A 25,923-nucleotide genomic window follows, 5' to 3' on the forward strand; every position below is an offset into this window, starting at 1 on the left:
CAGGGACAGGGACGCGGAGCTCCCGGTGCCCGCTCCTGCTGCGGAGGGAGGAGGAGGAGGATGGAGCGAAGGGCGAGAGCAGGACCGGGGGTGGCAGGAGAGGGGCTGGGGCAGTGGCCGCTCGCTTTTGCCCATGGGCGTGGGGGGTGACTGTGCCCACCACCCCACGTCGACGGGTGTGGGGGGTGACTGTGCCCACCGCCCCACGTCGATGGGTGTGGGGGTGACTGTGCCCACCGCTCCCCGGCGGTGCGGGGGTGCCCCGCGACCCCGGCGCTGCCCCGGAAGCGCCCGGTGCCGTTCCATGCGGTGCAGCCCCGGCAGGACGCCGAGACCCCCGAGCTGGGGGGCTCCGTCCCGGGGTGCAGGGCCTGAGCACCCCGAGGGGGCGGCCGGGGGGCTCCGTCCCGGGGTTCGGGGGTCGGTGAGCGGAGCCGGGGGACCCCCGTGGGGGGCGGTGGCTGCGCCCCCCGGACCCGGGGCTCCCCGAGGGCACCGGGGCGCGCAGCTCCCGCACCCCACGGCCCCCCCGACGGGAGGCGGGTGCGGGGGTGGGGCCTCTCCTCGCCCCCCCCCGTCCCGGGCGGCCCCGGGTCCCCTCCCCGCACGGGGCTGCCGGCGGGACTTCCTGATCCCGCTCCATTGGCCGCAGGTAGCGCAGCTGTGCGGGACGGGGCACGGACAGACGGACAGAGCCCATGCGGACCCCTCACTGAGCTTCATCCCCCGCCCCCTCCTCCTCCTCCCCTTCCTCCTCCTCCTCCTCTCCCTGGCTCCCTTCCTGCCCAGCACATGTAAAAGTTGTGCGTGGGGCTCCGCTCCCGTCCCGCTCCCGGTGCTGCTGGCGGCAGGAGCCGGGCTGGGATCACCCCCGCCGCCGAGCAGGGACCCCCGGAGCAGGGACCCCCCGGGTCCCCTCGCCCATGCTGGATTTCGGCCCGGGAAGGTGACTGCGGGAGGAAGCGGCGCCGCGCCGGGTCGGGGTAACCATGAATGAGATGTCGAGTTTCCTGCACATCGGGGACATCGTCTCCCTGTACGCCGAGGGCTCCGTCAATGGCTTCATCAGCACCCTGGGGTGAGTGAGGGGCTCCCGTGGCCGCCCGAGGGGACCCCGGGATGGACGGGACGGGACGAAGGTGCTGAGCCGGAGCACGGTGGGAAAAGGGGCCGGGAAGCTGCGGGTGCTGCAGCAGGAGTCGGCAGAGTTGGTGGGGAGGGGGACGGGGTGTTCCCGCGTTCACTCCCGGCTCTGGCCGCTGTCGGGGCAGGAGGCAGCCCTGGAAGGACCCCCAGCCCACCCTCCCTGTGGCCAGAAGCTGTTTCCTCCCCATTAGGGGCTGGGGGGGGGGATGAAAGGGGCTTAAGCAACGTGAGGGGTCGATGGGGTGAGGAAGGGGATGTGCGAGTGGGATGGCTCGGGCAGCCAGGATCCCTCCTGGGCACGGGATCATTCTGTACTCCCAGCCCTGTCCAGTGTGGCTGGAGGCTGCCAGCCCCCTGCCAGGCAGTGGTGGCTCTCGCTGTCTCCCCTCGGGGTCCCACATACCCGGTGATCAGTGGCATCACTGCAGGGTCACCAACACACGGCTGCCCATGGCCACCAAGGGCTGCTGGGGGACCAGGGCACTGCCAGCTCTGGGCTGAGTCAGCTCCCTGGCCATGGCAGCACTGGCAAGGGGATCTCACTGCCCAGCTGGGGAGACACAGTGCAGCCCTCGGGGACCTGTCCCGTGTCCCTCCTGTTCCCGTGCAAGCCAGCGGTGCTGCTGGAGCAAAGCCAGGCCAGGACCTTCATCCCCTCCGTGCACAGGCCTGCTCCCACTGGGGGTGTTTGGCCATGGTGTGGGGACAGGCCGTGGCCCTCGGTGGGGAGGGCTCTGGCAGGGCTGCCCTGGGGCACGGGTGGGTTTTTCCTCACCCCCAGGCAGGGACCCAAACCAGGCAGGGACCCAAAGCGTGTCCGCAGCCCCGGGCGGGGGCCGGGGGCTGTGCCAGCGCTCCTGCCCCACGCCGCGTGTAGGAGAGGCTGAGCTCAGGCAGGAATGCTGACTTGGATGGGATTCCTGGGGCAGGAGCTGCCCGGCTCTATAATCTGTGATGAATGCACTTGCTCCCACATGCCTCTCCATACGCACATACCTTCGCCTACACGTGTTCTCGCACCCACCGCCGGGCACGTGCGGCCTCGGGGCTTGTGCCCAGTGGGGCTCCCTCCACCAGGCTGCCCAGCAATGGGGTGCAGTGGGGGCACCCCTGCCCAGGGGCTCCGTGCAGGCAGCTCTGTGGTGTCGGGCAGCAGGTCCTGGGGGTGCAGCCTGTCTGTGCCAGGGGGGCACATCCCCACAGCCCTTTGGGAGAGGTCTCCTCGGAGCTGCCCTGCAGAGCCATCCCGAGGCAGGGCTGCAGCCTCGGCAGCTCCGTGCTGAGCACCCCTCCAGCCTCTGGGAAAGGGGCTTGGGAGGAGGCTCTGCTGGGAGCCAGCCCTGGTTATTGGCTCCCACAGTGTGTCCCAGTGGCTCACCAGGAGCTCAGTTAGAGCCGTGTGGACTCTGTGGCTCTGATCCCTTTGCAGCTCTGGCCCTCGCATCCCCTTTTAGCCAAGTGTTTTTCCTTAGAAGCACCTGAAAAGCAGGATTTGTTTGGGGAGCTTCTTTTTCCCAGGCCCCAGTGTGGCTTCTGCTGGGCAGCCCCACTTTCCCAGGGTTCTGCTTTCTCTGGGTTGTTTCAACCCCTCAAGTTTTCCCTTGTGCCGGGGGAGACCCAACCACACCTTAAATCACTCCTGTGATAAGGGACGGGGTGACTCACTGAGAGTGCTTCTCCTGGCCCTCCTGCCACAGGGACCTCATTTAGCTCATTTGCAAGGCAAACAGCTCTGCCAGCCCACGCTGGCCTGACATCCTTCCTTGTGCAGGGACTGCCTTTGGCTGTGGGGTCACTGGGGGGCTGAGTGCAATCTGTTTATATGGGGTGATTGTGTCTCCAGGTGCTGCTCACGGGTGTCACGTTAAGGGATGGACACCAATTCTGGGGTGGAGGTGCAGCCCCTGACTGAGCCCCCCTGCTCCCAGCCCCCCAGTAGCACCGTCGGGGGGCCCCTGGCACAAACCCTCCCCCCAGGCCCCCTCTCTGCGGTGGGCGTTTGCTCCTGAGCAGGAAAAACATCCCGGGAGGGGTGGGGACCTCCAGTGCTGGGCTAGGTGGGAACGCTGAGCCAAGATACCCAAACCAGCTGCAGTGTGATGAGCCCAGAGGAGGAGATCACCTAAGGAGTCCTGTGGGCAGAGAGAACTGGGCTAAGGGCGGCCACACTGCTGGTCACAGTGCCCTGGGAGTGACACGGTCCCCTGGGAGAGCTGGGGGGACAGCATGGGTGTACTGGAGAGGCCAGAAGTGGTTCTGGGAACATGGGAAGTCGCCTCGGAGGATTTTGTTTGCTGCCCCATCCCTGGGGGCTCCCAGGACCCAGCGGGGGCTCGGGACTGGCAGTGAGGGCTCCCATGAGGAAGGGTCGGTGGCAAACCCCCCTGGGTGGTGAGCGGCTGTTTCTGGTGAAACAACAGCTTTGGGAGCTGTACCTGTGGTTGCAGGTGGATTTCGGGTGGAGCAGCTCAGGGAGATGCAGCTGGTTAAAGGGTAACTCCAGCTCTGCCGGGTCAGGACGAACCTGTCTCTGCAGGGAGGAGGAGGAGGAGGAGGAGGAGGAGTCCTCCCGGCACAGGGACAGCAGGGGAAAAGCTGCATTTTTGTGGCTGCCCTGTGCTCATTCACTTTATTCTTATTCCTCCCTGGGGGATTAGTGCCCACCCTGCACCCTGAGGGTGCTGGCAGGGCTGACCTGGCCCTATGCCCAACAAGGACCTCTCCTCCTCCTCCTCCTCCTCCTCCTCTTCCTCACCTCCAGGGGTCGGTGGGCTTTGTAGGGGTGTGCTCCTGCCTGATTTGTGTCTTCCCTTTTCCGAGAGCCCTCCTTCCCTGAGCACCCCTGGACCATGGAGTGCTGGAGCTCCCCTTGGCACCGTGTGTGCCGTGCCCTGGGAAGGCTCTTCCCCAGCCCAGGTTCCTGCAGGAGCAGCAGCTCCACGTCAGCCCCAGCTGGCCCCTGTCCCCGGGGAGCTCAGGGGGTCTGACCGTGGTGGATTTTGGCAGCACTGGATGAGCTGCTGCTCCCCTGACCTTGGGGAAGGCTCTGCCTCACACGAGGCCAAGCACGATGGCCCCGGGCCAGGGAGTCACTTTGTGCTCAGAGTTTGGAAGCACCAGAAAGCCCCTCTGGAACCGGTGAGGGCTCCAGGGCTTAAGGCTGGCCAGGTGCTCACCTGTGCCTTGAGGGGCTCACCAGTGCAGGGTCGGGCCCCTCCTGCTCCCTGGGGTAGTTTGGAAAGGCAAAGTGTGACGTTCCCAGGCTGCATCCAACCTCCTGCCTCACACAGGAGCCTCCTCCCGGTGCTCAGACAGCCCGTTTTCTCCTTCACACCTGGGCAGTGAGTGCCCTCACGTGCCCGGCTCCCACTCATCCCCGATGCTCTGAGGGCAGAGGGAGCTTCCATGGCCCATCCTGCTGCGGGAATGCCGGTTATTTTATTAGGTTATTTTATTAGCAGGAGCGTGTCCCGGCTCCAGCCGCCTCCCAGGTGACTCATGTCCACCCTGTCAGAATCCTTTATTTTCAGCAATTTTTAACTGAGGAATGTTAGTCCAGAGTATCAGTTTAATAAAAAGAACACTTTGCATTCCTGCAGAGAATGTAATCCTAGGATTAAAGATGCTGAAACTGCCTTGAGATCATTAACTAATTAAGACTTGCAGCCTGGCAGGTCACTGTCTCTAATCCTGCCTGGTGGATGGTGATGCCGGGCACGGGGAAGGCGGGCGAGCACTGTGGCACAGCCAGCACTGAAAATGAGCCTCCCGGGAGGCTGTGACAGGGGAGGATTTTTGGATTTTAAAGTGCAGAGGTGAATTGAGCCCTCTGCCTCTGTGGGCTCTGGTGGGAGCCGGGCACATGCCAGTTCCTCCTGCTGCTTCGCTTCCCGGGGCTGCGGAAAGCGGGCGAGCGGGTACAGCCTGTCTGGCTGGAGTACCCAGTTCCCCTGGGAGGCTCACAGGGATGAGCTCCGGGTGTCCCAGCTCCAGGAGCCTCTCGGGTGATGCTCAACCCTCTGTGCTTTGGGTGCTGGGCAGATCCTCGTGTCGAGTCGTGCTTTGCTGTTCTTGGTAACTTTGAAAAGCAACGTCCCCTCCATCCCAAAATCGGTGCCCAGCACCCAAGGCCAAGGCTGTGGGATTTTGCTGAATGCTGGGAAAACAAAGAGGTGGGCAGGGAGGAGACACAGAGCCCTGATCTGATGGGCAGAGCCTGCAACTCTGATCAGATAATAATTAATAACTGGGTTTGGAGGGCCCTGCCACCTCCATCCGCAGCACCTGCACCCTCCGTGTCCCAGTGGGATGAGTTCCCAGCCGGAGAAGGAGATCTCTGAATGAAAGTTGAACTCATTACATTTTTGCTGGGTTAACTGCAATAGCAGCAGCCAGCACACTATGCCCGGGGGGCACTGGGCTCAGCCGGGAGCTGGAGCTGGGCAAGGCAGGATCTCCTCTGGCAGAGCCTTGGCACGGGTCACTGAGCAAAGGGCCTGCAGTGGCTGACATGAACCACTGTGGTTCTTTACTGTGATCTGTATCAGCCCTGTGTGCCCCGAGGGATCGGGGTGGAAAACACCCATGGAGGGAGGGCTGTGGTGGGAAGTGAGGGGCACCTGTAAAACACCCATGGAGGGAGGGCTGTGGTGGGAAGTGAGGGGCACCTGTAAAACACCCATGGAGGGAGGGCTGTGGTGGGAAAGGAGGGGCACCTGTAAAACACCCATGGAGGGAGGGCTGTGGTGGGAAATGAGGGGCCTGTGTTCAGAGCAGGCACCCGAGAGTGGCTCCAGGAGCCAAGTGCTCGTGTGTGAAATATTAATGGAGTGCAAATGGGTGGGAAGTGGGAGATACAAGTTTGGATGCTGTTGCTTGGGTCAGGTGATGGCTGCACGATTGTGGTTTCAGGCACAGCCTCTCCCCTCTGTCATCCCTCTGTTCCTGACCCTGCTCCCGCTTTTTGTCTGGTGCAGGCTGGTGGATGATCGGTGTGTGGTGGAACCGGCTGCCGGGGACCTGGACAACCCCCCCAAGAAGTTCCGAGGTGAGCCTGGGGCAGCTCCATCGCTGCTGTGAACAGCCTTGGGGATGATGGTGGCCCTGAGCAGCCGGGACAGGGACAGGGACTGGGGGGCTGGGAAGTGCTGGCTTGTCCATACCAGGGATAGGGGCTGGGAAGTGCTGGCTTGTGCCTGCTGCCCCGTGTGCTCGGGATGCTCTGAACTCGGGGAAAGGGCTGTGTCCCAGAGAGTGTCTCAGTTGAGTTTGAGTGCCTGGAGCTTATAGCCAAGGAGTGTACAGGGAGCTGTGAAATCTCCCCAAACCTGTGACTGTGGGGTTGCATTTGGGGTTGCTTTAGGGCAACCATTCCTTTCATCCCAGCTGCTGTCATTTTGGGTCCTATTTTAAAAAAAGCTTTTTAAATATCAGTTCCCCCCTCTGCATTGTGCCTCCACCTTTTCTCTGGGTGCATTAACAACCCATCCAGCAGCTCCCAGCATCCCACAGCCCAGGGAGCCGTCCCGTTTCCTGGGCATCAGCGGACTTTCCCCTGGGGCTGGATGGGAAGAGCTGGGAGCAGCCTTGTCCCAGCAGCCACTCCATCCCTTGCCTGGCCATGGGCGGGTGTCGAATCTCTTTTCCAGGCACAGGTTTGGTTGAGGCTCAGCCCTGCTCCCTGCAAACCCTATCAGGATATCCAGCTGCTTGTTTTAATGGCCGGAAGGGTCTCGCTCTGCCTGCTCGATAGCCATCGCCTCGAGCCCTGGAAACAACGGGCTGAGCTCTTCCCTGCGGCAGCAGCGAGAGCCCGGGCAGGATTTTCATGTGCTGTGGCCGTCCCCATATCCTGTGGCCGGACCCTGCCCTATCCTGCGCCGCGGTGAGCGGGATGCAGGTCTCCCTGGGGCGTCCCGCTGGGAAAACAGGACCCTTCTCCCGAGGTCAGGTCCAAAAGGTTCTTTGGAAACGCCAAAACCCACCCGGGAGCCTGTTCCTGCGGCCCTGCCCTCGGGAGACGCTCCACACCTCTCAGTTATTTGCTTTCTTTCTGTGGTTTCTCCCCCCTCCAAGGCTCTTCCCAGCCCAGTTCAGGCATGAAAGGAAAAGCAAATCCAGTGCTTCCACCCTGCGCTGAGCCAGCGTCGGGAGGCTCCCAGACAAGGGGCAGTGAGACCCTTGGCTGTGCCACTCCCTGCAGTGCCCCCCGTGCCTCGTGTTCCCCGAGGGTTTGCAGGAGGTTTTGCCCCCATGGCCGTTCTGGGCCGGGTCAGGTCGGCCCCACATCCCCTGCTGAGCTGCTCCTGCAGGGCAGTGCTGACGTGGGACCTTCCCCCGCCTTCCCTGTTTTCTGCCCACCATCCATCTTGCAGAAAGCTGTCGATGCTTTGGCCCAGATGCCAAAATCTCCAGCTCCCGACACAAACTGTGCTGGAGACTTTTTGTGTGGAAACCTCGCTGTGCCTCAGTTTCCCTCCTCACAAAGCCAGGCTCAGCACTGAGCCGGGGGCAGCCCCGTGGGCAGGGCGTGCGTGGAGCCAGGGCTCGGGTTTGGACCCAGCTCCGAGTGGCTTTGCTGGATTATTTTCCCTCCCCCCAGTTCCAACTTCCCGCCACAGGTGCCCGGTGTGGCCGTAGGGGCCCGGTGTGGCCGCAGGTGCCCGGTGTGGCCGCAGGGGCCCCGGTGTGGCCGCAGGTGCCCGGTGTGGCCGCGGCCCCGCTCGGGGCAGTGGGCACGGGCAGTCAGGCGCGGCAGCTCCCGCGCTCCGGCGTCACGGGCTCCCTGGCACGGGATGTGCCGCTGGCAAACAGACCTGCAAAACGAAACGTGAAACTTGGCCCTGTCCCAGCGGCCCCGGCCGGTGAGAACCGCGCTCGGCACTGTTTGCCCGGCACTCCCAGGTAAATAAATACGCTCTCGCCGGCGCCTCGGGCCCGCGGCCAGCCAGGGAAGGGACTTTTTTATTTTCTTTTTGTGTCTGAAGGTTCTGGGCTGCTATTTCAGGCATAATTAGGGCGATTCAGGCTGCAGAGCCCTTCCTGCCCTCACCCTGCACAGCTTTCAGCCGTGGAAGGGGCCTGGGAGATGTGAGTGCCTCCTTGTCTCCAGACATCTGCTCTCCTGCTTCAGTTCCCAAAGCCTGGATCTGGGTGTCTGCGCTTCCCGCCCCCCAGCCGGGAGGAAAACAGACAAACTGGGACAATCTGCAGAGCAGGGAGTCACTGGAAGCATTTGGAGGAGCTGGGATGCATCTTGTGCATCCTTTAGGACCTGAAATGCAGCTGCTGACACGCAGATTTTGGGATTACGCGTCCAGCACGGGTGATCCAAGCTCTCTGAGACTGTTCTGGAGGGATGGACGTGTGTATCCCAATGGCATGGCCACCACAGGGTCCATCCACAGCCTCTGCAGGCTCTGGGTGTCCCATGGTAACAAGGGGTGTGGAGATGGCTGCTCGTGTCCCGACCTCCCTCCCTCCCGGATCCCTCCCAGTGGGATCCTCTCCTCCTTTGGTGCAGCTGGGCTTCATCAGAGCTTCTTCTCCCCCAGAAGTTTTCCTTCCCAAATAGCACAGCCATTTCCGATGGGAGCACTTCTAATCATGAGTCCAAGAAGTGGAGTAATTCCTGGACTCATCATTTATCCTGATTTAAAGCTCACCCTCCAGCCAATACACGTGTCCCCACCGCGTCTCCCTCGGACCCCCGGCAGCGGATGGGGTTGTGGTGGGATGGGGGGACCATCTCCCAGTGGTGCTGCTGGGACAGGAGCATGTCCTGGAGGAGCCCTCGCTCCTGTCCCACTGGGGACACGCTGGTGGCTGCTGCAGCCTCACGCTGCCTCCTCTGCTCCCAGATTGCCTCTTCAAAGTGTGTCCCATGAACCGCTACTCCGCCCAGAAGCAGTACTGGAAGGCCAAGCAGACCAAGCAGGACAAGGACAAGATTGCAGATGTGGTGCTGCTGCAGAAACTCCAGGTGAGAGGGGTGAGGGATTGTCCTGCCCAGAGCGGGCGGTCCCTGAGAGCTGGGTGGGTGATCACATGCAGACCTCTGGTGATGTTAGTTTTGGGATGAGAGGGGTTTTCCACCTGCCTTTCCCCCCTTGCCCTATGCACAGCCATCGTTGTCTCACCCTCCTGATGCTCCTTGTGCAGAAGAGCTGTGGCAGAGTGGGCAGAGGAGCTCTGTGAGCACAGCCCTGCACCCCCCAGACCCCTCTCAGCACCCCCCAGCGCCTCTCAGCACCCCGGGCGTGCAGGAGGGAGCCCTGCAGCCAGGACGTGCTCCAAAGGGCTGTGGAAGGGAAAGGCTCCTGTTGACTTCCCCGAGGTTTGGCCAGGGCCCATGTCAAACATTGCACAATGGCCTCAGACAGCTGGCGAGGCCCCGCGGATGATTCATAAAACTGAGGCTGAGGAGAGATTCACTAAATCATCTCATCGGCCTCCAGCCCAGCCCAGCTCCACCGGCCCAGCTCTGCCGTGGGCAGGGGGGCTGAGCAGGGTCAGGATGGGGTGTCCTGCCCTGGGTTGGAGGTGCTGGGACAGGGTCGGTGCCTCCTGCCCTGTCCAGCCCTACGTGGTCACTGGCACGTGGAAACACCACTTTCCTGCTCCCGTTGCACTGGGACGTGTAACGTCACAGCTGCCCCGGCCAGGGCTGGACCCAGAGGCTCATTGCTGAGCCTGATTGATTGCACCTTGGTTAGGGTTTGTCTTAAAGAGATTCTGCTGTTTCCTTGCTGCTTCCCACTGCTCCTGGTGTTTCCATTGGTGTCCTGAGTGGAGCCAGGGCAGGAGGGAGCTGAGCCCAGCTCTGCCCCTGCAGCCACAACAGCCCCGTCCCATCCTGGTGGGTGCCGGGCTCCAGCCTGCAGTTTATCAGGGAGGCTGAGAAACAGGCTGAGAACATCTCCAGCCCATGGAGATGATTCCCTGAGGCAGGAGCAGCCAGGTCTTGAGTGGAGAAGCCCTGCCAGGCAGTGCCCATGGTCGTGTTTCCGAGCCCATGCTCTTCACTGTTGTTTTTGCGTGGGTTTAAGGCTCCGTGTTTTCCTGGCTGACTGATCCCAGGTGCAGCCCAGGGCAGTGCAGACAGGCTGTGGGGGCTTTCCCTGCTCCCACCCTTGTGTGCATCCCTGACACCCATCCTTGGGCTCAGGGACAGACCCCATCCCATCCCAGGGGCAGGCTGGGAATGTCAGCCCTGTGGACTCACATGCTTGGGGCAGCCAGTTCCCACTCCCACCCCACTGCTGTGGGCGAAGGAGTTGCTCAGATCTGGATGGAGATTTAGCACATCCTGTGGTGCTGGATCTCTTACCAGAGCTGTGTTGCTCCATGGGGTTGTTGTTAAACTCCCAGAGCCACATCAGTGCAGGGTTTCTTGGCAGCAGGTTTGTTTTCCTGATGGCAGCAGCCACCACTGCAGGGCTCACACCCCTGGGTAGCTGTGTGGGGTGGGAGGGTTACCCCGGCTGGCACCCTGAGCTCTGTGGGGACCCCTGCCAGGCACATTCAGAGCCCTCACCTGCTCGGCCACTCACAGACCCGCTGGCCCATCCTCCCAGTGCCAAGCTGTGATTCCAGATGTTTTGCAATTCCTCCGCCCTCAAGTGAAAGGGGGTGAAAGCAGGATGGGGAAGGGCAGAAGCTCTCCCAGCTCCATCCCTTGCTGCTGTTTCCCACCCCAACAGCGAGGGAACACTGTGCTGGTGCTGCCCAGGCTGTGCCCAGGCTGGCGCCGGCGCTGTCAGCACCCCCTCACCATTCCCAGATCCGCTGGGGGAGCAAGTTCCTGCCTCACTCCGTCTGTGTCAACATCACATCACTGCTCCCACTGCCAGAGCCACCGCATGGAAAATGTCTGTGGTTTTGGAGAGGGGCTGCAAGTGCTGCTGAGCAATTCACTCGTGGGGACTCATCCTGCTGCATCCACTGCAGCAGGTCTGGACCTGCTCCATCTCTGGGCACAGCACTGCTGGCACCTCTGGCACAGGGCCCCTGGTTCTTTGGTTTTGGCACTGCCGGGAGCCCCCAGTGCCCACGGCCCCTGTGGTGGGTGTGCTGCCCCAGTCTCCAGTCTCGTTCAGTGCTGCCCCCCCAGACCCGGGGTCTTGGGGGAATTCCGGGGCCATTTTGTCCCTGTCCTAATTTTTGAAGTCCTCAGTTTATGTGAGGTCTCTTCTCACATGAGTTTCATAGGGCTGCTCAGGGCCACCCCGTGGTCCCGGGCTGGGCTCTTGGAGGGCCACGTTGCCCATTCTCCGGAGGGCAGAGGGATGCTGATCCTCCCGGAGCTGAGGAGGCTCTGGGATTTGCTCCTGGGGAGGGACGAGGGTGCTGCTACACTCAGCTCTTCTCCTTTTGGATCAGCACGCGGCCCAGATGGAGCAGAAGCAGAACGAGACGGAGAACAAGAAGGTGCACGGGGACGTGGTGAAGTACGGCAGCGTCATACAGGTACCAGCCGGGCACTGCCCGTCCCCTGCGCTCCGGGAGCTGGGGCTGCACGGATCTGAGCCAGGCAGCTGCTGGGCAGGGGCTGGGGGGATCGCTCTGGGAGGCCTCGGGGGGCTGCACTGCCACAGCTCACCCGGCGTTTGCTCCTCCAGCTCCTGCACATGAAGAGCAACAAGTACCTGACGGTGAACAAGCGGCTGCCGGCGCTGCTGGAGAAAAACGCCATGAGGGTCACGCTGGATGCCACCGGCAACGAGGGCTCCTGGCTCTTCATCCAGCCCTTCTGGAAGCTGAGGAGCAACGGGGATAACGTGAGGAGCCCCTAAATGACACTGTACAGAGAGCACCGTGCCAGGGCTCGGCTCCCCGGCCGGTGCCCGGTCTCACCCTCGCTCCCCCTTTCCCATTTTGCTCCCCAGGTAGTCGTGGGAGACAAAGTCATCCTGAACCCCGTCAACGCCGGGCAGCCGCTGCACGCCAGCAACTACGAGCTGGCTGACAACGCTGGCTGCAAGGAGGTACTGGGGGGCCTGGGCAGGGCTGGTCTCAGGGCTTGCCTGTTGTTTTCCCTTCTTCTTCCTTTTTCTCCTTGCCCCAGGGATCATGACCGTGCTCTTTTGCTCCTTAGGTGAACTCTGTCAATTGTAACACCAGCTGGAAAATCAACCTGTTCATGCAGTTCTGCGACCACATGGAGGAAGTGCTGAAAGGGGTAAGGAAGGAGGTTTGGCTGCTCAGACCTGGCAGGCTCCAGGGAGGCAGCCCCAGTCCCCTGCGGGGACAGGACGTGTGAACAGCCATTTGGCTCTGTGACAAGGGCAGAAAGGAGGTCCTACCTTGAGGACTGTAATTTCTGGGAGAATTTATCACTTGGAGAACAGAACAGCAAGCAGGAGGGGGATATTTTAGTATCTCGTGGCAGCAGGTACCTGAGGGCATGAAATTACCCTCTGCCTCAGGGTGTTAAATTGGCTCTCGAGGACAAGCCGAGGCCCACGCGGTGCTGCAGTGAGGCAGTGGCTTCAATTCTCAGCTGCTCAGCCCTGCAGAAGGGCTGGCTGTTGCCTGGGAAAGGAACTTTCCCTGCTGAGCTATTGTTCGGGGCCAAGGTCCTCCAGGAAGCAGCTGGATGGATGTGGATTGTTATGATCTTACAGACCTTCATCCCCGGGCGCTGTGCTTACCCCAGAGCTTCCCACATCCTCCTTCCCGGGGTGTTAATGCCTTAAACACACTGGTGAGCAGAGCCTCTGCCCACTCTGAGGGTGTAAAGTGATGGGTTCACATCCCTTTGTATCCGGGCGTGGGAGCAGAGGAGTCACCTGCCTGGGTGACAGGAGTGATGGCAGTGCAGGGTGTCCCATGTCCCCATGCAAGGTGCCCTCCCTGGGCTCCAAGGACTGTTTGTGCTGCCTGAGGCAGGTTTTAGCACAGCTCAGGTAGGTCAGGTGGAAAGAGTGACAGTGCCCTGCCATCCTCAGGGTCCCACAGTCCTGCCACACAGCTGGGAGCTGTGCTCTGCTCTGGAGCATGGATGGGAGGAATCCCATCCCCTTTGCAGGATAGGGGCAGGTCACAGGAGGAGATAAATCACCTTGTAGGAGAACCATGGAACAATTTCTTCACTGAATGAGTGGTTAAACGTTGGAACAGGCAGTGGTGGAGTCACCATCCCTGGAAGTGTTCAAAAAGCCAGCAGATGTGGCACTTCACAGCGTGGTTCAGTTGGCACTGGTGGTATTCGCACGAAGGTTGGACTTGATCTTGGGCATCTTTTCCAACCTTAATGATTCCATGATTGTTTGTCCCTGGGTCTCACCGCCGTGTCCTGGTGCAGGGGGATGTGGTGAGGCTGTTCCACGCCGAGCAGGAGAAGTTCCTCACCTGTGATGAGTACAAGGGCAAGCTGCACGTCTTCCTCCGCACCACCCTGCGGCAATCGGCCACCTCGGCCACCAGCTCCAACGCCCTGTGGGAGGTGGAGGTGAGCAGGGAGGGGATGGAGAGTGTGTTTGGAGGATTTCGGGGTACCTGCGTGGGCATCCCAGTCCCTCAGCCCCACGTACTGAGCTCTGCTCTGCCTCTCCCAGGTGGTCCACCACGACCCGTGCCGAGGGGGAGCCGGGCACTGGAACGGCTTGTACCGCTTCAAGCACCTCGCCACGGGCAACTACCTGGCAGCAGAGGTAAGGGGTGAGCAGAGGGGTGCAGGAGCATGCCCTGCCCTGGAGAGGGTGTGCCACCCCCTAGCAAAGGCAGTGCCCACCTTGGGCAGGGCAGCAATGCCCAGCATCGCCTCTGGCCCCGTGGCTCCTCTCTGCTCACAGCAGACGTTGGCACCAGGGCTGTGAACATCACACTGACCTGGTTGTGGGGCTGGGCTTTGCCCCCTGAGATCCTCTGCCCTGTGGTGAAGGGGTTCACTTGCCAAAATGGCAGTTTCTGGCTCCTTTTCTGGCCCAGGGGGCCAGGAGGGGGGTGGTTGGGGCTTTTTGTTGCTCACCCTGTTCCAAGGAACTGAGTGGCACAACCCGGTGGTGACTCATCCTGCTGTCCTTGCCTGGGGAGGGTGGGGGCAAAATCTGGGGCTGGAAACACCATCTGCCAAGTTTTTTCACTCCTATTTAAGGCAGCTCAAGGCCTCCTGATAGAGGCACAAAGGAGTTGCTGCACTTAGATAATGTGGTTTATTTGACACTGGTGAGCTGCCACGACCAAGGGCTGTGCTCTGCTGCCAGGGAAGCAGGGGCATCCTGGGGACACCGTGTGCCAACGTGGTCCCTGACTGGAGAAGACACCCAAGGGCAGCCCCTCGGGCCCTTCCACCACTGCGGGGTGGAAAACAGCAAATATTGGTGCTCTGAAATGGGTGCTTTGAACCCAAAGACACTTGGCTGACATCTGCAGAGGGAAGAAGACCTCAGACTGACCCCCATCCTGGTCTGATGCTGCTGGCAAGGCCAGCATTGCTCACTGAGAGCTCAGCCTGGAGCCTCCAGAGAGTTCTTGCAACCACACAGAGCCCGGGTCTGCTCCCTGGGGCTCCCCCTGTCCCCCTCAGGGGGCCAGAGCCTTGGGCACTGGGTGCAGGTCACGTCCTCCAGCCCCACCCGGGCAGGTTTCCTCTCCGTGATGTGTTCAAGGAAGGCAGGAATAGGGATTACACCCCGTGCTCAGGGGTTTGGAGGGACCTGGTGGGAGGACTGACAGCTGTCTTTCATCTCCCTCTTTAACTTTCCAGGAAAACCCAAGTTATAAAGGAGACGTGGCTGAGCCCAAAGCAGTGCCCACGGTGAGCTGTGTTGCAGCCCCGCTGCAGAACCGCTGCTGCCGCTGCCCCGACCCCGCCGGCCCTGGGCCAGTGCCCCAAAGCAGGGAAATGCCCCAAAACAGAGCCCACTGGGGGACGTGCCCGTGCCTGGGGCCGAGGCCGCCCCGCTGCCAGCCCAGCTTCCCACAGCCCACGCTTAGAGCAGTGTCCCCTGCCCCGCCCGTGACAGGACCCTGCCGAAACCTGGCACAGGGGTCCCGGTGCATGTTGGCTCCCCAGGCCACGGGGAAGTGCCGGTAGAGAGAGAGTTGGACGTTCAGGGGGTTTTTTCCTTTGCTGCTGGTGAGGTTTGGAGAAGGGGGGGCCTCGTAGCTCAGGTGCCTCACGCCGCGCTCGTGCTCTGCAGCCCCTCGTGCGCGCGCGGCTCAGCCCCGCGGCCGAGCGAAGCTTCTGCTGCGTGTGCCCTGTGCCACGGGGCTCTGGGCACTGCGGGGAGCCTGGGCCCGGCCCCACAGCGGGCTCAGAGCCCCCGTCCCCGTGCAGGGCAGCAGCAGCCGCGCCAGCCGCAGGAACACGGGCGAGAAGATCAAGTACCGGCTGGTGGCCGTGCCCCACGGCAACGACATCGCCTCCCTCTTCGAGCTGGACCCCACCACGCTGCAGAAGACGGACTCCTTCGTCCCACGGTACGTCAGCACGAGCCCCACGGAGGGCCCGGGGTAAGGAGGGGAGGCTTCAAGGCGTGGTGTGAAAGTTTGGGTGGTCTGTCCTTACGGGGGCTGTGCTGGGGGAAGGGGTGGGTGCTGCTGTGTCCCCATGGGGGTCACTCACCAGGACGTTGTGCTGTTTGCAGGAACTCCTACGTGAGGCTGCGCCACCTCTGCACCAACACCTGGATCCAGAGCACCAACGTGCCCATTGACATCGACGAGGAGAGGCCCATCCGCCTCATGGTGTGGCCCCACTCCCTCCTCCTATGCCCAAACTCATCCCCTGTGTCCAATAGCTCTTTGTGTGCTCCTGCCCTCCCAGCACCCAGGCCTTTCCAGGGACTGAAACACCCTGGAAGATCCACAGGCACCAGCCTGGAGCCCATCCTAGTCACCTAGAGCCCATCCCAGTCACTTAGAGCCCACCCAGCCCTCCTGATGGGGACAAACCGGGTCACTGGCGTCAGCTGGGTGGTGGCAGATTGTGGGGACACGCTTGACACTGCCCTGTGTGTGTGATGCTGCTTCTCTGTTGCTTCCCAGCTGGGCACATGCCCCACCAAGGAAGACAAAGAAGCTTTTGCCATCGTCTCTGTGCCTGTGTCCGAGATCCGGGACCTGGACTTCGCCAACGATGCCAGCTCGATGCTGGCCAACGTGGTGGAGAAGATGAACGAGGGTTTCCTCAGCCAGAACGACCGGAGGTAAAGGGCTGTCTCCCCTGGGAGCTGGGGCTGGGCTCCTCCAAGGGCTCCCCAGCATCTCTGCAGGATAAGGCCCCTGCCTGGCCCTGGTGCCAGCGCTGTCTCGCTTTCCTGCCCACATCCCAAATCCACGCCTGCTTCTCCCAGGAGCCTGGCGAGGAAACCCGATAAGGGCCCGGCCCCGCTCCGGCCCCTCCTTTGCCGCTAGACAAATATCCGAGGGGCTGGAGATGGCCCCACGATAGGGGCAGCCACATTAGTCACCGTATTATTTTTAGGTGGGTGGGTTCCTGGTGCTTCCTGAGCAAACACAGATCCCTGCGGGACAGAAGGAGCCGCTTCCGCCCTGCCAGCCCTCCCCGTGCAGGTCCCTTGGGGGTGACCAAGGGGGCAGAGGCATTTAATGCAAAATCCCTGGCACGAGCCATGGGCAAAGCCCCTGGCATTTACCCTGGCACGTATAGGAACCATAGGGACTGGAGATCCAGCCGTTGAGCTCCATCAGGGAGTGGAGGGTTGGGCAGCAGCTTCCCTGGCAGGCTTCTGAGCCCTGACAGGGGCTCTTTGGTCCCTCGAAACCCACCAGCATCACTGCAGGGACCCGACTGGGCAGGTGAGCAGCCCCCAGCCCACTTGCACTGTGCCCCCTCACAGGTTCGTGATCCAGCTGTTGGAGGACTTGGTGTTTTTCGTCAGCGACGTCCCCAACAATGGCCAGAACGTGCTGGACATCGTGGTGACCAAACCCAACCGGGAGCGGCAGAAGCTGATGCGGGAGCAGAACATCCTGAAGCAGGTGGGTGTCCCTGGGGCCCTGCATCCCAGCAAGGCAGGGTCCTGTGGAAATGTCCCATCCTGTCCAGGGTCACACTGGGGACCAGAGGTCTGGAAAACCCCATGGAGCAGGCTCTGGTCTCCAGGTCACGCCCCAGGGGTGCACCAAACCTGCTGTCCAGCCACGCACAGGGGTGGAGCAGGACACAGCACTTACCTTTGCTTTTGGGCAGATCTTCGGGATCCTGAAAGCCCCCTTCAAGGACAAGGGCGGGGAAGGGCCCCTGGTGAGGCTGGAAGAGCTGTCAGACCAGAAGAACGCTCCCTACCAGTACATGTTCCGGCTGTGCTACCGCGTGCTCCGGCACTCCCAGGAGGACTATCGCAAGAACCAGGTGCTGGGGGGTGACCCCCCATCCCACCCCGTGTTTCAGAACCCCGGGGCACTGCCAAGGTCTCGGTGGGGCAGGGGGCACGTGCTCACCAGCTCTCTGCCCCTGCAGGAGCACATTGCCAAGCAGTTCGGGATGATGCAGTCCCAGATCGGGTACGACATCCTGGCCGAGGACACCATCACGGCCCTGCTGCACAACAACCGCAAGCTGCTGGAGAAGCACATCACCAAGACCGAGGTGGAGACCTTCGTCAGCCTCGTGCGCAAGAACCGCGAGCCCCGGTGGGTGTCCGGGGGGGGCCGTCCCTCAGGGCCCTGGGGTGGAGGCTGGGGACCCCCAGGGCCCCCTCTCACAGCGAGCTGCCCCTGCTCGGCAGGTTTCTGGACTACCTGTCGGACCTGTGTGTGTCCAACCACATCGCCATCCCCGTCACCCAGGAGCTGATCTGCAAGTGTGTCCTGGACTCCAAGAACAGCGACATCCTCATCAAAACGGAGTGAGTGCCCCAGGGAGGGGCTTTCCACGGGGGGGTTGGTGCCTGGTCCTGCCTCCCCCAGCTCCTGTGGTTAAACCCCATCACCCCTTGAGGTGCAGCCGCTCCATCCACAGGAACATCTCCAGATTTATCCCTTTCCTGTCCTAGGCTGAGGCCGGTGAAGGAGATGTCCCAGTCCCACGAGTACCTGAGCATCGAGTACTCAGAGGAGGAGGTCTGGCTCACCTGGACGGACAAGAACAACGACCACCACGAGAAAAGCATCCGGCAGCTGGCACAGGAGGCCCGGGCTGGCAATGCCCATGATGAGAATGTCCTCAGCTACTACAGGTGATGATCCCGTGGCATCTTCTCTCCACGTGAGGGTGTGAGGGTTGCACGGCCTCACTCCCTCTCCCCCTCACCCCTGGGCAGGTACCAGCTGAAGCTCTTTGCCCGCATGTGCCTGGACCGCCAGTACTTGGCCATCAAGGAGATCTCCCAGCAGCTGGGAGTGGACCTGATCTTCCTCTGCATGGCAGATGAGATGCTGCCCTTCGACCTGCGGGCGTCCTTCTGCCACCTCATGCTGCACGTGCACGTGGACAGGGACCCCCAGGAGCTGGTGATGCCCGTCAAGTTTGCACGGCTCTGGACCGAGATCCCCACGGCCATCACGATCAAAGAGTGAGACACGCTGGGGCTCACGGGGGCTTTGAGGGGCAGGGCAGGAGGAGGGGTGACTTGGGTAGGTCTCAGCCCTCAGAAGGAAGTGGGAAATCTGTCACGAGCATCACTGCTGGCCACGATGGCTCAGCAGCTGCCTGGACAGTGCTCCTGCCTGGAGGAGGAGACTCGTTGCCACCCAGCTCACCCTGACATCTCCCCTGGCAGCTACGACTCCAACCTCAACGTGTCGCGCGACGACAAGAAGAACAAGTTTGCCAGCACCATGGAGTTCGTGGAGGACTACCTCAACAACGTGGTGAGCGAGGCCGTGCCCTTCGCCAACGAGGAGAAGAACAAGCTCACCTTCGAGGTGCGAGTGCTGCCGGTGTCCCTGGCACTGGCAGGAGGTGACACGGTTTGTGTCACTGCCTGTGCCATGACCAGGGCTGTACTGGGCATCCCTGGCCCCCACGTTTGATTCTCCTGCCCAGCCCTGAGCACGGCGAGGTCTGGAGTTCTGGAGTTGCCTTGTCCTTCCCCAGGTCGTCAGCCTTGCCCACAACCTCATCTACTTCGGGTTCTACAGCTTCAGCGAGCTGCTGCGCCTGACCCGGACCCTGCTGGGCATCATCGACTGCGTCCAGAACCCCCAGCTCATGATGCAGGCGGTCTACAACGACGAGGTGACGGGTGAGTCCCTGTCCTTAACCAGGAAGGGCTTTTCCATGGTCTGCCCAGTGCTTTCCAGTTTTGGTTGCAAGAAAACAAACCACTGGTTTGCTGACAGGGAAGCTGTGGCTGGGTGGGCACTGGCTGTGCACTGTGGGGAGCCCTTGGCCGTGCCAGAGAAACATCCAGTCCCTCCTACTCGTTCTCTGATGAAATCTACAGCATCTTCCAGTCTAAGGGGTCCTTCCTTGGGCCTCTGCCACCTCCCTCTCCATCCACACTAACTCTGCCTGCTGTGGCTGCCTCTGCAGGGAAGAACGTGCGGAGGTCGATCCAGGGCGTGGGGCAGATGATGACCACCATGGTGCTGAGCAGGAAACAGTCCATCTTCAGCCCTCCAAGCCTCAGTGCTGGGTCAACCCCAGAGCAAGTGGACAGAGGGAGGAGCATTGAGAATGAGAATATTGTGGTGATGGAGACCAAGCTGAAGATCCTGGAGATCTTGCAGGTTGGAGCCAGTGGGGCTGCGATTTTCTGACGCAGAAGGACAGTTGGCATGAAGAGGGCACTCACTTCTGCTTTCTTTTTCCTCGCTGCTCCCAGTTCATCCTGAACGTGCGGCTGGACTACAGGATCTCCTACCTGCTCTCTGTCTTCAAGAAGGAGTTTGTGGAAGTTTACCCCATGCAGGACAGCGCGGCCGATGGGACGGCTCCAGCCTTTGACTCCACAAGTAACTCTCCCACTTTGCTCCTGGTGCACCCCCAGCTCAGCAAACCCACGGGCTGGCAGGACACAGGTGGCAGAGGTGGCAGCTCCTGCAGCCTCTGCTGCCGGCAGGGAGTGTGGGGTGGGATGAGGTGCCTGCCGTGGGTGCTCGGGGCAGGGGCAGGGAGCTGGGTTGGTTCCTGTGGGTTCCTCCCAACACCAGGAAGGTGCTGGGCACCCCTTTCACTGCCTCCCTCTCCCCTCAGCTGCAGCCATGAACCTGGACCGGATCGGCGAGCACGCGGAGGCCATGTTCGGTGTGGGGTGAGTTATCCTAGAGACAGGAGGGCTCTTCTCCTCCTGGCCATCCTGCTGAGGCCGGGAGCTGCAGGTGATGAGGGAGAGGAGACTCTGAAGGCTGCTGGAGCCCTGGGGGGTGACTGAGCACAGGGGAGCTCCCGCGGGGCTGTAACGCCCAGCACTTCCATCCCGGCTGCAGGAAGTCGAGCAGCATGTTGGAGGTGGATGACGAGGGAGGGAGGATGTTTCTGCGCGTGCTGATCCACCTGACGATGCACGACTACCCCCCGCTCATCTCCGGCTCCCTGCAGCTCCTCTTCAAGCACTTCAGCCAGAGGCAGGAGGTCCTGCACACCTTCAAACAGGTGACCCTGGGGGCACGCTGCTCTGAGCACCCTGAGTGCCCCACGCTTGCCTGTGGGTGCAGGATTTGGGATGGGGCCTGAGAGTAAGGTCTGGGAGAGAGGAGGGGAGTGGGATTTGTGCCCCAGACTGGAAACCCCTGGGAATGTCGCTGCAGGTTCAGCTCCTGATCTCAGCCCAGGATGTGGAGAACTACAAGGTGATCAAGTCTGAGCTGGACAAACTCCGCACGATGGTGGAGAAATCGGAGCTCTGGGTGGACAAGAAGGGCAGCAGCAAAGGGGACAGTGCGGTGGAGGGGAACAAGAAGGAGAAGAAGGAGGTGAGAGCCCTGAGCAAGACCCTGGGAACCGGGGTGGGGAAGCAGTGGGAGGCAGAGGGGGGCTCACCTCAGTCCAACCCCTCACCCCTCTCAGAGGGCCGTGCACCCTCTCCCTGGAGGAGGAGGCTCCAGGAGGGTCCTGTGGGTGTGGCTGTGCCCAGTGGGAGCCTGGTGCTGTTGTGTCCCTTGCAGCACGGTGCCGACGAGGAGGTCATTGCTCCGGGAGAGAAGAGCAGCGAGAACTATCAGATAGTCAAGGGGGTGAGTGAGACCAAACCCCACCTGCAGGGCTGTTCCCAGGGGCACGGCTGGGTGCACCTGCAGGAGGGGATGGAATCCTGGGGTGATTTTCAAGCTCTCCTGGGGTTCAGGAGAAACGAGTCCAAGCCAGGGCTTGTTCCTGCCAGCTCAGCACAGGGAGGAGCTGTCACATCCCCAGGGCTGTGAGTGAGCCTTGCTCTGGGGGGACAGGAGGGGACTGGGGGGGTGACAGGTATGAGGGCTCTGCGTGGGGCTGCAGGGAGGACTTGTGAGGGGGTGCCAGGGAGCACTTGGGTTTATGAAGGAAGCATCTGGACTGCAAGCAAGCCCCAGTGCTGGTGGCCATCCTGAGGGGCCCCACGCTCAGCTCCTCTCCGTGGTGGTCCCTCTGTCCCAGATCCTGGAGCGGCTCAATAAGATGTGCGGGGTCGGGGAGCAGGTCCGCAAGAAGCAGCAGCGGCTGCTCAAGAACATGGACGCCCACAAAGTGATGCTGGACCTGCTGCAGATCCCCTATGAGAAGGTGGGTGGGCAGAAACCCACTGGTCCTGAGTGCCCAGGGCAAGGGGGAGATGCAGGGACCCCCCTGCGTGGTGGCTGCAGGCAGTGGGGCAGCATCTCCTGCCGCTCTCCATCCTTCCCAGCTCTGGGTGTTTCTCCTTCCTCAGGGGGATGCCAAGATGATGGAGATCCTGAAGTTCACCCACCAGTTCCTGCAGAAGTTTTGTGCTGGCAATCAGGAAAACCAGGCCCTGCTGCACAAACACCTCAACCTGTTCCTGACCCCAGGGGTAAGGAGGGGGCACTGAGGGGCGATCACAGGGAGCAGCACAGGGAGGAATTCGGTGCCACTCCTGGGGCTGAGAGCGAGGGATGGAAAAGCCAGGAGGAGACCCTGGAGAGGAAGGGGCAGGGCGGGGGGGGCTGTTGCTGCAGCCCCCAGGCCTCACTCTGTGCCCCGGTCCACAGCTGCTGGAGGCAGAGACGATGCAGCACATCTTCCTCAACAACTACCAGCTCTGCTCGGAGATCAACGAGACGGTGCCGCAGCACTTCATCCACTGCGTGGCCACCCACGGCCGCCACGTTCAGTACCTCGACTTCCTGCACACCATCATCAAGGCCGAGGGCAAGTACGTCAAGAAGTGCCAGGACATGATCATGACCGAGGTGAGCACCAGTCCCTGCCAGCGGGGTGGGACCGGGGGCTGTGCCAGGGCATCGCTCTTGGAACCTGCACCATTGGCTTCTTCCTTGAGGAAGAGCTTTCCAGCCATACTGGCTCCTCCCTGAAGTAAGAAACATCTCCAGGAGCCCAATGCAAGGTCCAAGAGGCAGTTTTGGAGTCCCACGAGCTGTGATTTTTGATTGCACTGCAAATGCCCGGTTTTCCCTGTAGACACATGTCCCTGTCACCCTTCACTGTCCACTGCTGTCCCCCTGCTGCAGAGGACACCGTTGGCCTTGGAGGTTTCTGACCCTCCTTTTGCAGAGTGGTGACCACTGCCCCTTCCCTGCAGCTCACCAACGCCGGGGATGACGTGGTGGTTTTCTACAACGACAAGGCTTCCCTGGCCACCCTCCTGGAGATGATGACGGCGGCCAGGGACGGGGTGGAGGAGAACAGTCCCCTGATGTACCACATCTCCCTGGTGGACCTGCTGGCTGCCTGTGCTGAGGGCAAGAACGTCTACACGGAGATCAAGTGCACGTCCCTGCTGCCCCTGGAGGACGTGGTGCGGGTGGTGACACACGAGGATTGCATCACGGAGGTACGGGGGGCCCGTCAGGGGGGTGATGGTGGCTTTGCACCAGCTGCCTTCTGACGGTGCCCCTGCCCCCCTGGCAGGTGAAGATGGCCTACGTGAACTTTGTCAACCACTGCTACGTGGACACGGAGGTGGAGATGAAGGAGATCTACACCAGCAACCACATCTGGACTCTGTTTGAGAACTTCACCCTGGACATGGCCCAGGTGCACGGGGAGGGTTGGGTGGGAGGGACGCAGCAGCAGTGGCTCGGATGGGGACAGGTCGGTGTCCCCAAGGCTCCCTCAAAGCCGCCCGTGGGACATGGGCACGGTGAGAACTCGTGTAGCTGCTACTGTAGGAGCTGGGGAGTGGTCAGGGCTCTCTGTCACGGACTCAGGAGCTGTGTCACCCACCACGTCCTTCAGCTCAGCACAGTCCTGGCAGCACCATGTGCCAACAGCATCTGGCCAGACATGAGCCCCCTGCCCTGGTGCCATGAACACCCTCCCTGTGCTCACAGATGTGCAAGAAGCGGGAGAAGCGCCTGCCAGACGCCACGCTGGAGAAGTACGTGCTGACGGTGGTGCTGGACACCATCAACGCCTTCTTCAGCTCCCCCTTCTCGGAGAACAGCACCTCGCTGCAGGTGACAGGGCACTGCACGGGCAGGGTGGCTGGGGGAGGAAAACAGCTCCTCCAGCCCCCCAAAACGAGGTCTGGACGCCTTGTGCTGACACACACCTGCCTGCTTTCTCCTTCAGACCCACCAGACCATCGTGGTGCAGCTTCTCCAGTCCACCATGAGGCTGCTGGAGTGCCCCTGGCTGCAACAGCAGCACAAGAGCTCGGTGGAGTCCTGCATCCGCACGCTGGCCATGGTCGGTAAGAGCTGCCCCACAGCTGTGCCCAGCACCCACGGGACAAGGGACACGGCCACCCTGGGCTGCCTGAGCCCCAGCAGGGAGCAGGAGCCACCATCCCTGCTGCAGGGATGCCCCAGTGAGGGGCTGCTGGCTGGGAAGGGGGAGGTTCAGCTCCAGGCTGTGCTTTCTCTTGAGCCATGGCTCAGCACGGCCGGGGTGGTGTGGGGATAACCAGAGCCTGGGCTTGGCTGGGAGCTCCCTGGTGTGTCCCTGCCTGGACACAAAGCCAGCATTTATGGTGATTTTCCCTGGCCAGGGCTTTGCCCTCAGCGTGCAACTGCCTGACTCAGGATGAGGGTTGTTAGCACTGAGTCACCGTGGAAAGGATTGCTGGTGGTTGGGCACTGGGTGGGGATTTCCCTTTGGAATTCAAGGCAGGGTACTTACAACATCTCCATGCTGGGCTTTCCCAACCAAAAAGTGTAGCTGCTGCCTCCTTCCACCCGATGCTGGGCTGGGGGGACTGGGGGTGATGTTGTGCTGCAGTGGGAGGGATGGGTGGAAACACTCTGGCCCCCACTGGCCTAAAGGAGTTTATTCTTGTATTTAACCCAAATCTCTGCTGCAAATGACGTGAATGCTGGTGAAGGGGTGCCTGGCCCCGGGCAGGGTGGTGGGACACAGCTGGGTCGGGGCTGTGCCCAACCCTGGCCCCGTGTCCCACAGCCAAGAGCCGCTCGATCGCGCTGCCCATGGACCTGGACGCCCACGTCAGCTCCCTGCTCAACAGCAGCTCCAGCAGCACCGTGCAGAGGAACACCTCCAGCTACAAGGCAGCCACACGCACCTTCCCCCGCGTCTCCACCACCCCCAACCAGTGGGACTACAAGAACATCATAGAGAAGCTGCAGGTCAGGGCAGGGAGGGGGTGACGTGGATCAGGTGGCAGGAAGGCGCTGGCATTGCAGGGGCCCTCTGCCATGCCTGTGGCTCCTGGACGTGCTCTGGCCCTGAAGGTGTGTGCTGTGGCTTGTAGGACATCATCACTGCCCTGGAGGATCGCCTGAAGCCGCTGGTGGAGGCCGAGCTGTCCGTGCTGGTGGATGTCCTGCACCGGCCAGAGCTGCTGTTCATGGAGGGGACGGAGGCGTTCCAGCGCTGCGAGAGCGGGGGGTTCCTGTCCAAGTGAGGGCCAGGGGGTGCTGGGAGTGCTGGGAGGGGCTGGGTTGTGCCTGGAGGGTGGTGGGATGGTTCCTTCAGGGGCCCTCTGGTCCCTCCCAGCTGTGTGACAATGGCTTTGCTGTGCCAGGCTGGTGCAGCACACCAAGGACCTCATGGAGACGGAGGAGAAGCTCTGCATCAAGGTGCTGAGGACGCTGCAGCAGATGCTGGTGAAGAGGAACAAGTACGGTGAGAGGGTGAGCATTGTGGGCCCGTGGTGCATCCAACAGCCCCTCTTTCCAGGCTGGCAGAGCCCTCCCATGCACCCAGGGGTGCTCAGCCAGTTCTGCCCTGGCGCTGACCCTGCCCCGGGACACTCGTGACGTGTGTTTGTCTTGGCAGGGCAACCTGCTGAGGAAAACGCTCATGAACAATTACCTGCAGAACAAGAGGTCCAGCTCCAAAGGGGAGATGGGGGATGCTGCTGGGGGAGGTGAGTGCCCCTCTCCTGCTCTCCCCCGCCTCTCTGCACTGCTCGCACACATCCAAGTCCTGGCTCCTGATCCATCATGGGGTTGGGCCTATAGGTAGTTGCTATGACCCCACATCCATGGGAGTAAAGGATTTGGGGAGATGAAAGGAAGGACTGAGGTGCCCCAGCAGTGATGTAGCTGTGCTGGTTCTCCTGCACTCCCACACTATCACATCCACCGTGTCCTCCCACACAGGCCAGGACCAGGACTGGTCTGCCATCGCCGCTGTCCAGTGCCGGCTGGACCGGGAAGGGGCCACCAAGTTGGTGGCTGATCTCATCATGAACACCAAGAACGAGAAGATCTTCCAGGAGAGCATCCTGCTGGCCATCCGGCTGCTGGACGGCGGCAACACCGAGATCCAGGTGCTGGGGGGGATCG

The 25,923-nt window shown here is 61.7% G+C and overlaps 1 protein-coding gene across 2 annotated transcripts in view; it reads left to right on the plus strand.

Annotated features, from left to right (window-relative positions):
* Positions 1–674: 674 nt before the first annotated feature.
* The window catches only part of ITPR3 (inositol 1,4,5-trisphosphate receptor type 3), a 36,288-nt gene continuing 11,039 nt past the window's right edge, over positions 675–25,923 (plus strand). For both annotated transcript variants that reach the window (XM_027728492.2, XM_027728493.2), the window contains exons 1-39: positions 675–1,078; positions 6,123–6,193; positions 9,006–9,127; positions 11,527–11,613; positions 11,766–11,924; positions 12,033–12,131; positions 12,242–12,325; positions 13,451–13,597; positions 13,704–13,799; positions 14,855–14,905; positions 15,428–15,570; positions 15,738–15,837; positions 16,138–16,298; positions 16,953–17,094; positions 17,306–17,467; positions 17,576–17,748; positions 17,844–17,963; positions 18,111–18,293; positions 18,378–18,629; positions 18,837–18,981; positions 19,154–19,301; positions 19,592–19,788; positions 19,884–20,013; positions 20,255–20,312; positions 20,488–20,653; positions 20,809–20,973; positions 21,166–21,234; positions 21,632–21,757; positions 21,903–22,025; positions 22,204–22,404; positions 22,755–23,006; positions 23,084–23,209; positions 23,506–23,631; positions 23,747–23,867; positions 24,575–24,759; positions 24,885–25,033; positions 25,158–25,266; positions 25,412–25,502; positions 25,738–25,907. In XM_027728492.2, coding sequence (XP_027584293.1) covers positions 990–1,078; positions 6,123–6,193; positions 9,006–9,127; positions 11,527–11,613; positions 11,766–11,924; positions 12,033–12,131; positions 12,242–12,325; positions 13,451–13,597; positions 13,704–13,799; positions 14,855–14,905; positions 15,428–15,570; positions 15,738–15,837; positions 16,138–16,298; positions 16,953–17,094; positions 17,306–17,467; positions 17,576–17,748; positions 17,844–17,963; positions 18,111–18,293; positions 18,378–18,629; positions 18,837–18,981; positions 19,154–19,301; positions 19,592–19,788; positions 19,884–20,013; positions 20,255–20,312; positions 20,488–20,653; positions 20,809–20,973; positions 21,166–21,234; positions 21,632–21,757; positions 21,903–22,025; positions 22,204–22,404; positions 22,755–23,006; positions 23,084–23,209; positions 23,506–23,631; positions 23,747–23,867; positions 24,575–24,759; positions 24,885–25,033; positions 25,158–25,266; positions 25,412–25,502; positions 25,738–25,907 — 5,298 coding nt within the window. In that variant the 5' untranslated portion in view covers positions 675–989. The remainder of the gene's footprint in view (positions 1,079–6,122; positions 6,194–9,005; positions 9,128–11,526; positions 11,614–11,765; positions 11,925–12,032; positions 12,132–12,241; positions 12,326–13,450; positions 13,598–13,703; positions 13,800–14,854; positions 14,906–15,427; positions 15,571–15,737; positions 15,838–16,137; positions 16,299–16,952; positions 17,095–17,305; positions 17,468–17,575; positions 17,749–17,843; positions 17,964–18,110; positions 18,294–18,377; positions 18,630–18,836; positions 18,982–19,153; positions 19,302–19,591; positions 19,789–19,883; positions 20,014–20,254; positions 20,313–20,487; positions 20,654–20,808; positions 20,974–21,165; positions 21,235–21,631; positions 21,758–21,902; positions 22,026–22,203; positions 22,405–22,754; positions 23,007–23,083; positions 23,210–23,505; positions 23,632–23,746; positions 23,868–24,574; positions 24,760–24,884; positions 25,034–25,157; positions 25,267–25,411; positions 25,503–25,737; positions 25,908–25,923) is intronic.

This window comes from Pipra filicauda, unplaced genomic scaffold, assembly GCF_003945595.2.
Source record: "Pipra filicauda isolate LSUMZ 115617 unplaced genomic scaffold, ASM394559v2 scaffold329_size807674_pilon, whole genome shotgun sequence".
NCBI lineage: Eukaryota > Metazoa > Chordata > Aves > Passeriformes > Pipridae > Pipra > Pipra filicauda.